Raw genomic sequence first — 13,764 nt, 5'->3', positions numbered from 1 at the left:
CCATTGTGACCCAGAACATCACCTGTCGGGTACCGCTAATTTATTTATGTATGTAATACCACGAACAGTATTCCTGTCAAGATTCCAAGGGCTTTTGATTTCGCCCTGCAGACATTTTTCATTTTCTTCTACTTCATATGGTAGGTGTCACATCCATTTTACAAAGTTTTTTCTAAAATTTTATTTTGCGTCAATAAACCAATCCAATTACCATGTTTCATCCCTTTTTTCATATTTGGTATAGAATTATGGCATTTTTTTGGTCATAGTCGGATTTCGGCCATTTTTAATACCGAGATAAAGTGAGTTCAAATAAGTACGTGAACTAAGTTTAGTAAAAATATATCGGTTTTTGTTCAAGTTATCGTCTTAACGGCCGAGGGGAAGGACAGACGGTCGACTGTGTATAAAAACTGGGCGTGGCTTCAACCAATTTCGCCCATTTTGACAGAAAACAGTTATCGCCATAGAATCTATGTCCCTACCAAATTTCACAAGTATTGGTAAATTTTTGTTCGACTTATGGCACTAAAAATATTCTAGACAAATTAAATGAAAAAGGGCGGAGCCACACCGATTTTGAAATTCTCTTTTATTTTTGTATTTTGTTGCACCATATCATTACTGGAATTGAATGTTGACATAATTTACTTATATACTGTAAATATATTAAATTTTTTGTAAAAATTTGACTTTTAAAAAATTGTTTTTTAAAAAGTGAACGTGTTCGTCATCCGATTTTGCTAATTTTTATTTCGCACATATATAGTAATAGGAGTAACGTTCCTGCCAAATTTCGTCATGATATCTTCAACGACTGCCAAATTACGACTCGCAAAACTTTTAAATTTCCTTCTTTTAAAAGTGGGCGGTGCCACGCCCATTGTCCAAAATTTTACTAATTTTCTATTTTGGGTCATAAAGTCAACCCACATACCAAGTTTCATCGCTTTATCCGTCTTTGGTAATGAATTATCGCACTTTTTCGGTTTTTCGAAATTTTCGATATCGATTTCGTTCATTTTAAATAGCGATCTGAGATGGGTGCCCAGGAACCTACATACCAAATTTCATCAAGATACCTCAAAATTTACTCAAGTTATCGTGTTAACGAACAGACGGACGGACGGACGGACATGGCTAAATGAATTTCTTTTCTCGCCCAGATCATTTTGATATATAGAAGTCTATATCTATCTCGATTAGTTTATGCCGTTACGGATTACCGTTATGCGAACAAAATTAATATACTCTGTGAGCTCTGCTCAGCTGAGGATAGAAAGCTATGAAAATTATTTTTTATAGAAAATCGTAAAAGATATCAGATTGCCAGAATTGTTTAACGCCTTAAAAAATATATGGCAACAAATATCACTACACTCGCAGCATAATTTTATGAACGTGAAGTTAGTGAAGTGCCAACGGCCGAGAAATAAAGGAATAGGTCGGTATTTTGTCGCTAATTAGGTGCGACGAGAAAAAATTTGTCGTGCTTTTCTATGTGTTTTTCTTTAGGATACTTCGCCAAGTTCACGTGATGTTAGCGAAGCACTCTCGTGAAAATTGGCTTATACTACACTGCTCAAATTGTGAAGCGTATTAGGCGCTACTTAGTTGCCAAAAGAAAAATGTTGTCACTGTTTTTTTTTAAGTGATTTTTGTTTTGGATGCTTCGCAAACTTCAGCACTAATTAGCAGAAGTTTGAGTTTAAGATTGAATGAAATAAGCGATCCTCATTTTATATGCAGCGCAGCTGATAGTGCCATTAAAATTGGAAACGTTAGTAATTTTCTTCGAAAATGCGACGTAAGCCCGTTGAAAATTCGGCGGATCTCTAAACCATAGAGAGCAGATAGAGAAAAAATTGCATGAAGTGCCAATTACTTTAACAATACTGCCATCAGTAGTTCGGCTTATTCTTCAGACTTTTTTTCACTGTCGTCCGTAGGATTTTCCACAATATTTTGAGAACCGTCTTCAACAGTGGAATTTATCTACGTGGCATAGAAAATAATTATAACCTTTGCACAGGGTATGAGCAGTACTTTCATTTAGAGACGAATGTAATTTTCCGTTGTATAAATATTTTCTACACGTTCTACCCACGTATTGTCCGGCTAGTTCACTAAATATAACATTTTCATCACTTATTGGAACTAAATTTGTGTACACTCTATTAGGGTTCTTGAAAAGGGTTACATCAGTGATTTGGATTCGGCATTTTGTTCACCTATATGCTCGTATTTAATATTGTGGCGAATTTTGGCATCATTAAGCGGTTAGTAAATAAAGGCACGCAACAATAAAAACAGTAAAGCAAGCTACATGAACACATCAATCATCATTTACACACATGTATAGAAGGCAACGAAGAGATATTTCACGCACACACTTGTGTCATCAGTCGGAGTAGTTCCTCACACATACATAAGCATATAGGTAGCTCAATTACCAAGCAGGAGATACAGCAGTTCTAGAAGGCGAAACGTCTAGACTTTAGTAGAAATATGCGAACGAAGCAACGGAGAGTATAAAAGCAGCGCAAGATGAGTAATCAGTTTAAGGTCGTTTTAAACACGCTATCGGTTGCGAAGTGAAGTATAATTGTGAAGTATAAGTCTACCACTCCCAAAGTAGTCTAATAAAGACCACTTTGCAATACATAATATTGGAGTGTATTATTCAACAGTTTAGCGATTCCAACGTTAGCAGAAGGTTTCAACGTTTGCGGAATTTCTCTAAATTCGGCACAATATCAATGCAAAAAAAATAATTATTAATAACTCTATTTTTATTTTTTTCCTTATTGACAACACAATTTTTATTACCAAAGGTTTCGCAAAGCAATGCTTTCAAACTGTGTCGGATGTCAAGCATTTTTTTCGTAGATTATACCAGAAATGATTTTTACATAAGCTGTTCTTTAAAATTTCCGTCTGCCAGATGCAGAAATTGTTTAAATATACAATTGTTTATAGAAAATTTATTGAAAGCCAACAACAAAAACAATTTTTCCAAACAAAAAAAAATAATTTTACTCTGTACTTGAACGTCTTTTGAATCGATATCTAAAAAATTTTCCCGCTCGAACGCTTACTTTCGGATAAACAATTAATTTCGCACAACAATCCAAAAATGTTTAATTGCAAATAAAAAAAAGTATGCAGAATTTTGCAACAAAATTCACACAGTGTCTTCTCGACCATAAAACTCGGCTCTGACCAAATATCATCGCAAAATATTGACTTTGGTGAAAACGGGGCTCAGCTGAAAAAGCCTTACCCTTATATGAATACTACATACATATATTTTTATACTCAGTTGAGCAGAGCTCACAGAGTATATTAAGTTTGATTGGATAACGGTTGGTTGTACATATATAAAGGAATCGAGATAGATATAGACTTCCATATATCAAAATAATCAGGATCCAAAAAAAATTTGATTGAGCCATGTCCGTCCGTCCGTTAACACGATAACTTGAGTAAATTTTTGAGGTATCTTGATGAAAATTGGTATGTAGGTTCCTGAGCACTCATCTCAGATCGCTATTTAAAATGAACGATATCGGACTATAACCACGCCCACTTTTTCGATATCGAAAATTTCGAAAAACCGAAAAAATGCGATAATTCATTGCCAAAGGCGGTTAAAGCGATGAAACTTGGTAGATGGGTTGACGTTATGACGCAGAATAGAAAATTAGTAAGATTTTGGACAATGGGCGTGGCACCGCCCACTTTTACAAGAAGGTAATTTAAAAGTTTTGCAAGCTGTAATTTGGCAGTCGTTGAAGATATCATGATGAAATTTGGCAGGAACGTTACTACTATTACTATATATGTGCTAAATAAAAATTAGCAAAATTGGATGAAGAACACGCCCACTTTTTAAAAAAAATTTTTTTTTAAATTCAAATTTTAACAAAAAATTTAATATCTTTACTGTATATAAGTAAATTAAGTCAAAATTCAACTCCAGTAATGATATGATGCAACAAAATACAAAAATAAAAGAAAATTTCAAAATGGGCGTGGTCCGCCCATTTTCATTTAGTTTGTCTAAAATACTTTTAATGCCATAAGTCGAACAAAAATTTACCAATCCTTTTGAAATTTGGTAGGAGCATAGACTCTATGACGGTAACTGTTCTTTGTGAAAATGGGCAAAATCGGTGGAAGCCACGCCCAGTTTTTATACACAGTCCACCGTCTGTCCTTCCGCTCGGCCGTTAACACAATAACTTGAGCAAAAACCGATATATCTTTACTAAACTTAGCCCACGTACTTATCTGAACTCACTTTATCTTGGTATAAAAAATGGCCGAAATCCGACCATAACCACGCCCACTTTATCGATATCGAAAATTACGCAAAATGAAAAAAAAGCCATAATTCTATACCAAATACGAAAAAAGGGATGAAACATGGTAACTGGATTGGTTTATTGACGCAAAATATAACTTTGGAAAAAACTTTGTAAAATGGGTGTGACACCTACCATATTAAGTAGAAGAAAATGAAAAAGTTCTACAAGGCGTAATCAACAGCCCTTGGAATCTTGGCAGGAATACTGTTAGTGGTATTGAATATATAAATAAATTAGCAGAACCCGACAGATGATTTTCTGGATCACCTGGTCCACATTTGGTCGATATCGCGAGAACGCCTTCACATATACATCTAAGGGCCACTCGCTTTTAAAACCCTCATTAATGCCTTTAATTTGATATCCATATCGTACAAACACATTCTAGAGTCACCCCCGGCCCACCCTAATGGCGATATCTCGAAAAGGCGTGCACCTATAGACATAATGCCTACTCCCTCTTAAAATGCTCAGTAACACCTTTCGTTTGATACCCATATCGTAAAAACATTCTAGAGTCACCCCTGGCTCACCCTAATGGCGATATCTCGAAAAGGCGTCCACCTATAGCCCTAATGTCCACTCCCTCTTAAAATGCTCAGTAACACCTTTCGTTTTTATACCCATATCGTACAAACATTCTAGAGTCACCCCTGGCCCACCCTAATGGCGATATCTCGAAAAGGCGTCTACCTATAAACCTAATGCCCACTCCCTCTTAAAATGCTTAGTAACACCTTTCGTTTGCTACCCATATCGTACAAACATTCTAAAGTCACCCCTGGCCCACCCTAATGGCGATATCTCGAAAAGGCGTCCACCTATAGACCTAATGCCCACTCCATCTTAAAATGCTCAGTAACACCTTTCGTTTGATACCCATATCGTACAAACATTCTAGAGTAACCCCTGGCCCACCCTAATGGTGTTATCTCGAAAAGGCGTCCACCTATAGACCTAATGCCCACTCCCTCTTAAAATGCTCAGTAACACCTTTCGTTTGATACCCATATCGTAAAAACATTCTAGAGTCACCCCTGGCTCACCCTAATGGCGATATCTCGAAAAGGCGTCCACCTATAGACCTAATGTCCACTCCCTCTTAAAATGCTCAGTAACACCTTTCGTTTGATACCCATATCGTACAAACATTCTAGAGTCACCCCTGGCCCACCCTAATGGCGATATCTCGAAAAGGCGTCCACCTATAGACCTAATGCCCACTCCCTCTTAAAATGCTCAGTAACACCTTTCGTTTGCTACCCATATCGTACAAACATTCTAGAGTCACCCCTGGCCCACCCTAATGGCGATATCTCGAAAAGGCGTCCACCTATAGACCTAATGCCCACTCCCTCTTAAAATGCTCAGTAACGCCTTTCGTTTGATACCCATATCGTACAAACACATTCTAGAGTCACCCCTGGCCCACCCTAATGACGATATCTCGAAAAGGCGTCCACCTATAGACCTAATGCCCACTCCCTCTTAAAATGCTCAGTAACACCTTTCGTTTGATACCCATATCGTACAACCATTCTAGAGTCCCCCTTGGTCCACCTTTATGGCGATATCTCGAAAAGGCGTCCACCTATAGAACTAAGGATTACTCCCTTTTAAAATACTCATTACCATCTTTCATTTGATACCCATATCATACAAACACATTCTAGAGTCACCCCTGGCCCACCCTAATGGCGAAATTTCGAAAAGGCGTCCACCTATAGACCTAATGCCCACTCCCTCCTAAAATGCTCAGTAACACCTTTCATTTGATTCCCATATCGTACAACTAGAGACACCCCTGGTCCACCTTTATGGCGATATCACGAAACGGCGTCCACCTAGGGAACTAAGGATCACTCCTTTTCAAAATACTCATTAACAGCTTTCATTTGATACCCATATCGTACAAACATATTCTAGAGTCACCCCTGGTCCACCTTTATGGGGATTTCTCGAAAAGGCGTTCACCTATAGAACTAAAGCCCATTCCCTTTTAAAATACTCATTATCACCTTTCATTTGATACCCATATCGTACAAACACATTCTAGAGTCAGCCCTGGTCCACCTTTATGGCGATATCCCTAAATGGCGTCCATCCATAGAACTATGGCCTACTCTCTCTTAAAATACTCTTTAATACCTTCCATTTGATACACATGTCATACAACCACATTCCAGGGTTACCCTAGGTTCATTTTCCTACATGGTGATTTTCCTTATTTTGTATCCATAGCTCTCAACTGAGTATGTAATGTTCGGTTACACCCGAACTTAGCCTTCCTTACTTGTTATTTATGATATACTCCATTGGCAAGAAAAATGTTTTCATTTTCAATCACTTATACATAATATATAATTGTTGTAGTACTTTTACTACTACTTGCTACTGTCATCATCATTTTTAGTTTTAGTTGTTAATCCAAGACACTTTCTGAAACTTTCACTTTTTTTCGTTTGTTTGAATTTTTAATCTTGTCATGCCTCTTACAGTTGAGGCATAACATGAAAAACCTATATGCAATTAACTGTGCTCTATCAACAATTATTATATCGAGCCTTGAATGGCAAAAAGTCGTATGTTACATAATATATTGCCGTTTTTGGTGGCATCTCATAGCACCCAATGAACATACGAATCTTAAACGAGGAATACATCACCAAAAAATGTTTTATTTTTAGTTTTTTAATAAACTTTTCCATTGATTTGAATGAAAAATGTTTTAAAATTTTTTTCAATCACACACTCAGAAAAAAGCACTTACCTAAGTTGAGAAAAACATTTCCTATAGATATTAGAGAAAAACTGCAAAGCTTACAAACTGGTTACTAGAACATGTTTCAGAATTTCACTTCTTCATGAGCTAGCTTCTCGAGAGCTGGGCATTGAACTCGAAATCTCCAACATTCATACTTTATACTAGTGTAAAGGCAGATGCCTTTAACCACTCAGCCATATGAATGCCCCACTGCTCGCTTTGCAATTTGTCTCTAAGTATTCCTTTTTGTTGTTATTCTTTATTCACCATTTAGGTACATACTAATTTTGTATGGTTCTTATTTGTGTGGAATAATTATAGGCGCGCTTAAGAGCTTAGAAACATTGGATTTTCATAGTATTGCTTTTATTAGTAGTACTTCCGCTGTTCACTATTATACCAATACGAGCCGTACCCGTGCGCATCTTGCGCAACCAATCTAAAAGTCTTATCAAATATTAACAGAAATCAACTGTTCTATCAATCAATTAAAACTTACAGCTTGCGCTGCTTTTTGGCGTATGGTAGCAACTGCCGGTAATGCAGTGCAAATATTCACAATAGTCCCACAGTAAAAATAGATGTATTTGTGTGCTCACAAGCGTTTATTTTTAACAAATTATTTTAATAAAATATATGCAGTGCAAATATTCACAATAGTGCCATAGTAAAAATAGATGTATTTGTGTGCTCACAAGCGTTTATTTTTGACAAATTATTTTAATAAAATATAGCTAAACAAAAGCACTAGGACCAATAATGCCCAAAGCTCGCTAATAGCCCGAATCTCCATCTTTACAACCAAAACTTTATTTATAGATTTGGATTCCAAATAAGAGCGAAAAAGGGACCCGTACATAAAAACAACAATTAGAAATAATATATATGATTATTTCCAGTGTTGCATTTACTACTCCAGAGTAGCAGTAGCAGCGATGCTCTGCTATTGTTCCGGATCTGAACAGGAACAGAGCAGAGATAAGAGCCATGGCATAATAAAGTGATAGTACATATTTCTTAAGCTCTGTTACGACCTTTATCGTGTTTTAGAGCGGAGCAAATTGCAGAATAATATCCCCAAAAGAAATGCTATTTGTAGTGGAGGGAGAGCAAAAAAAGATTTATAGGTGTCGGGAATGGTATATTTCTCGTCTGCTCGTTAGAATTAACATGATGTAAACTTAACATAAGGTTAATACAAGGGTCTGCAAATAATTGTAAGTCCTCAAAATTTAAACCAGAAAAGCCATGCAGCACTTTTTCCAAGACCGATTTTAGATAATTTCTGGACTGTTCGGGGATATTTTTAGGATCATTTAGATATTTGTTTATAGTAATGTTGGTATCCATCCGGAACTATTTAGAGATCTCTTTGGGATTGTTTTAGGTATTATTTCGAGAAATGTGTTAGGGTACATATCGGGATTATTTGCACGATTATTTTCGACATTATTTTGGGACTCTTTAGAGTTTGTTATAAAATCATATTGGGATTATTCCGGAGCAATTTTGAAGAATTACGCGACGATTTAGGAATTGTTTTGGCACTACTCTTTTGGAAACATTTAGTAAGGTTCGGAAAAATAAATTTTTCAATACGAAATCAAAGTATACGCGCTGAACGTTAAGCTCAGCAATTAGAAATAATATATATGATATTTCCTGCTATAAGGAAAATATGTGTACCCAATTTTGTTACGATATGTAAATTTTTCTTCGAGTTTTGGTCCCGAAACATTGAAAATTGCTTAAACAAAAAAGGGGCGGTGCCACTCCCATTTTCAAAAATTTTGGTGTTTTCCAATTATATATAATTCAATTTAGAAAGTAAATTCTATTGATACAAAGCTCTTTTTTGCAAAGATATAGCTTATTTTATTCGTCCACGACCCTTTTAAAAATCTTTTATATAAAAGTGGGCGTGGTCCTTAACCGATTTCGTTAAATTTTCTTCAAAGCATTCCTTATAGTAAAGGCAACCTCTCTGCCGAATTTTGTTATGATAGGTTTAACGATTTTTGATTTATAATTAATAATATTTGTAAAATTGATTTTATCACAAGTGGGCGGTGCTACCCCCATTTTAAAAAATCAATCCACACGTCAAATTTCAACATTCTAGGTGTATTATTTACTAAATAATCAGGTTTTTTGTGTTTTCCAAAATGTTATATATATAAAAAGTGGGCGTGGTTATGATCCGATTTCGCTCATTTTCAATACCAATCTATTCTGCATACAGCTGGGTATAAAAATTTAATTGTGTAACTCGCACGGCAGTAGATTTCTAGTCGAGGTCATGCCACAATACAACCAGGTCTCAGTAGTACAACAACACAAATTTTACGGTCTTTATAATCCGGTCATGAATTTTAAAGCAGTAGAAAGGGAAAATGTTTGGTGATATTTTGCTACTTTTTTAGTACTTTAGCAATGTAATGTGCGAAAAGAGTCAAACTCGGGGTGCGAAAAGAGTTAAACTCCGGGTGTGGTGAAAGTAAAACTAAGAATTAGGTTAATAGTTTGAAAGAAATTAGTAAAAATAGGTTTACAGGAAGAGTTCGAATAATATAGGGATGAGATTAGGAGTAATAGTGATAGTTAGACTTGGATAAGAGAAACAGCAGGAAGAGTAAGAGGAGAAACCGGAAGATTTAGGGAAGAATGAAAGGGATAGGGAAGTTGAATGGGCCGATTATGCTAACCAAAAAAATGCAGAGTTGTGAGGAAATAAGAGAGGATGAAAAGGGTTCGCCATATGAGAGGCAGGTGGATAGATAGAGAAAGTCGGCACCATGTCTGTCGGGTTTAATCATACGCTTTTTCATATCATTGTCTAAACGTTTCGAAGGTCACCCGGAGCTGTTTAAAATAGGCCACATATTTCTCTCTTGCCATCAATTAATTTCTTAAAACTCTGATTTTTTGAAGCAACGTTGCTGCAAAACCTCTGCCACTCTATATTTTTACGCCAGCCACCATTTTCTGGTCAATGAACCTACCTCTTAACGCTTCTTTAACATAGATATATATCCGTGTACCACCGAACCCTAGCATTCGTATTACAAGCCTCCCAGATACTCTTCCACAATTTCATGAAATTTGTTCCAGGTCGTCAATCATTTCATGAAAAGTATGTTTCCATAATCCTTAGTTGTGGACAATGGGATACTCTAAAGATCCAGCTATTATTGTTTTGACTAAAACTTTTCCATTTCCACTCAGGAAAGGAAATAAACCCTCCCACAAAAGGAAATACAGACCATAGCCGTTGTTTTCCTGCACGCTATTCATATTTTAGAGAGCCATTCATGTAGTATTTTTTTATGACACTGAAAAAATCAATGCGGCGGATAAGTCAAGAAGCAATACTTAAAATTATGAGGGCGAGTATTGTCAAATGCGACTCAATTTTGTAATAATGACTTCACCTGTCTGATTTTATTGCGTCATGGTCGAGGTGCTCACCTTTACAGTCGAATGCTCTTATTCACTGAGCGAACTCGTACATGTAAATATTATGAGAAATATTCAAATTAATGAAAAGTTGTATTTCATTTAATTGAAATTTTCCTCAATTTGAAGGAAATTTTTTTAGGGTATGTTTTTCGTATTTAATTTGCGAGACATGCTCAATTGATACAATTTTTGTTGTTATTGACATTAGAGAAAAATTGCAAAGTTTATAAAATACATTAAATACAGATAATATAATAATATTTCTAATTGTTTTTATGTACGGGTCCCTTTTTCGCTCTTATTTGGAATCCAAATCTATAAATATAGTTTTGGTTGTAAAGATGAAGATTCGGGCTATTAGCGAGCTTTGAGCATTATTGGTCGTAGTGCTTTTGTTTAGTTATATTTTATTAAAATAATTTGTTAAAAATAAACGATTGTGAGCACACAAAGAAATCTATTTGTACTATGGGACTATTGTGAATATTTGCACTGCATTACCGGCATTTGCTATTGTACGCTAGATGGAAGCGCAAGCTGTAAGCTGTAAGTTTCAATTGATTGACGGCAGTTGCTATTATACGCTAGAGGCAGCGCAAGCTGTAAGTTAATAGAACAGCTGATTTCTGTTGATATTTGATAAGAGACTTTTATATTGGTTGGCCAAGATGCGCACGGGTCAGGCTCGTATATATTATTTCTAATTTCTAATTATGTACGGGTCCCTTTTTGGCTCTTATTTGTAATCCAAATCTATAAATAAAGTTTTGGTTGTAAAAATGGAGATTCGGGCTATAAGCGAGCTTTAGGGATTTTGTTCGTAGTGCTTTTGTTTAGCTATATTTTATTAAAATGATTTGTGAAAAATAAACGATTGTGAACACACAAAGAAATCTATTTGTACTATGGGACTATTGTGAATATTTGCACTGCATTACCGGCATTTGCTATTGTACGCTAGATGGCAGCGCGAGCTGTAAGTTAATAGAACAGCTGATTTCTGTTGATATTTCATAAGAGATTTTTACATTGGTTGCGCAAGGTGCGCACGGGTCCGGCTAGTTCCAATTTATTATAAGAATCATTTACATACTTATTTATACACATACATATGAACACGTACAAAGAATTTTCTCGCAACATTTTTTTTTACAATATCTCGCTTAGATTTTAGATTTATTAAGTAAATATTAAGTTGTGCTTGTTACTTGCTTAATTTTAATTTTTTGGCTTCTTTTCTCTTTCTTTCCTTCTCTCTTTTTATATATTTTACGCATTTTCTTGATCGATCACATCAATTTTCGTTCATACATCAACATACACATCGTAAATCGTAAAATGCACAATGTGTTGTTTATGGTTGATATCGTTGCTCTATATACATATGTATGTATGTACATTACGTAGAAATGAATGAATTCAATTGGCAGCAAATTAAACTAACCGGTGGCAACATTGAAATTGTTTTCACTTACTCTCAGGACGTGCTAAATTGCCAAACATCGTGAATATTAATATTAATAAATAGCAATTGAAAGACAACGCCGTTGCCTCCTCCGCGCATGTGAGGAGCACTGGAATGTTGGAATATCCCCAACGATTTGCACGCAATATCCCCGATTCCTCAACGGTGAGCAACGTTCCGATAACACAACATCAACAACAACAGCAGCATCAATTACTACATCATAATTATAATCAACAACAACAACTGCCACATCTATTGATCGGTAGCAATAGTGGTGGTGGTGGCTTAGTTGGTGCCCATTTTCATCAACATCAACAACAATATCACCACACTCAACCATATCCAGTAACACCGGCGTCGCCAGCACATCAGCATTGTCATATACCAATACCACCACACGCATCAACAATTGCCACGTCTGCAGTAATATATCAACAACAACAGCAACAGCGTTCGCAATCTTCTAAACAACAGCAACAACATCAACGCACCCTGTCGACCGCATCCAGTTGTAGTGCACAGCACAAGAGTGTGACCTTTGGTCAAGTGACGGCGGCAGCAACCACGTCCAATATCGCCGGTGGTTACACAGGCGATTATAGCGGCGGTAGTAGTAGTGGTAACTCTAGTTGCGGTCAACAATCAATGGCGGGCAACATGAAACACGGTTGGTATACAAAAAATTTAAATACATAAGAACTATTAAAATGTTAGTCTATATTCAGTTACTCAGTGTCGAAATGGCACAACCAAAACCTCTGTATATTTTTTATATGAAACATAAACTCTTTGAATCTGCTACGTATATTTCTTTTGATGGACGTAAGTGGATAATGCATCTCGATCACTTCCGTTGTCTCCAGCAGTGCGCCTTGCAAGTTCGTTTGCCTTTTCGTTGCCCTCAATGTTTCTGTGGTCAGGTACTCACATAAAAGTAATGTTGATTGAATGATTTTTAAGCGCTATCAGCGCAGCTTGGCTATAGGAGTAAGCGCATACCTCGCGCTCCCCAAAAGAGTCCGCCAATAGGAGCGTTCGCGCTCGATCTACATCCAGAACTTCCGCTTGGAGAACCTAGAAAAATTGGTAGGACTGGCAGCGCTACCTTAAGATGTTCACAGCAGACACGCGCCCTAGTATATGTGCGTGAGATAGCAAACATCAGTGCCCTGTAAGAACGGTTACCAAATGCCTTTCACTTCCTCTTCAATGACTTTGTTACTCTAAGTTCTTGGATGCTTCTTATCTCACCACATTTGATTGCAGCATTTACGAAATATGTTTCAAGGGTTGCTCGCGAATTTGCTATCTCATCCGCGTTGTCGTTACCATCTATGCCAACGTGATCGGGGATAGTTTCTCCCTTTGCCAATTTTATAAAGTACAGTTGATGCTATACTACTATGATCATATGGCCTACACTCAATCAATCACGAGGTTTTAACCCTTGTTTACTTTGTTACCGCTTTGTTCTTGGTCATTGAGTTTACAGCTGGGGTGTGCATACCCCATTTAGGACTGCATAGTAAAGGATATGCTTAAAATGAACTCTACAATAAGCTTCTACCTCAGCAGCTTACTGTGTAGAAGGATTCCTAGAAGTTGTTTACTATTTCTCCTGTAAGGTTATCCCCTCCAACTAGTGCCTAGTCCACTTAGAGACCTAGACCGCCTAATGAATCAGACCAGAGCCATCTTCTACC

At 36.6% G+C, this 13,764-nt stretch overlaps 1 protein-coding gene across 3 annotated transcripts in view; it reads left to right on the top strand.

The window, feature by feature from the left end:
- The window catches only part of dock (SH2/SH3 adaptor protein dock), a 166,567-nt gene that overhangs the window by 104,365 nt on the left and 48,438 nt on the right, over positions 1-13,764 (top strand). For 2 of the 3 annotated variants that reach the window (XM_067766991.1, XM_067766990.1), the window contains one exon: positions 12,001-12,728. In XM_067766991.1, the coding sequence (XP_067623092.1) occupies positions 12,173-12,728 (556 nt within the window). In that variant the 5' untranslated portion in view covers positions 12,001-12,172. The remainder of the gene's footprint in view (positions 1-12,000; positions 12,729-13,764) is intronic. The other variant, XM_067766992.1, reaches the window with a different exon arrangement.

Source organism: Eurosta solidaginis, chromosome 2 (genome assembly GCF_040869045.1).
Source record: "Eurosta solidaginis isolate ZX-2024a chromosome 2, ASM4086904v1, whole genome shotgun sequence".
In the NCBI taxonomy this organism is placed as follows: domain Eukaryota; kingdom Metazoa; phylum Arthropoda; class Insecta; order Diptera; family Tephritidae; genus Eurosta; species Eurosta solidaginis.
Note: the sequence above shows the minus strand (reverse complement) of the source record. Positions and strands in the feature narration are given on the sequence as shown.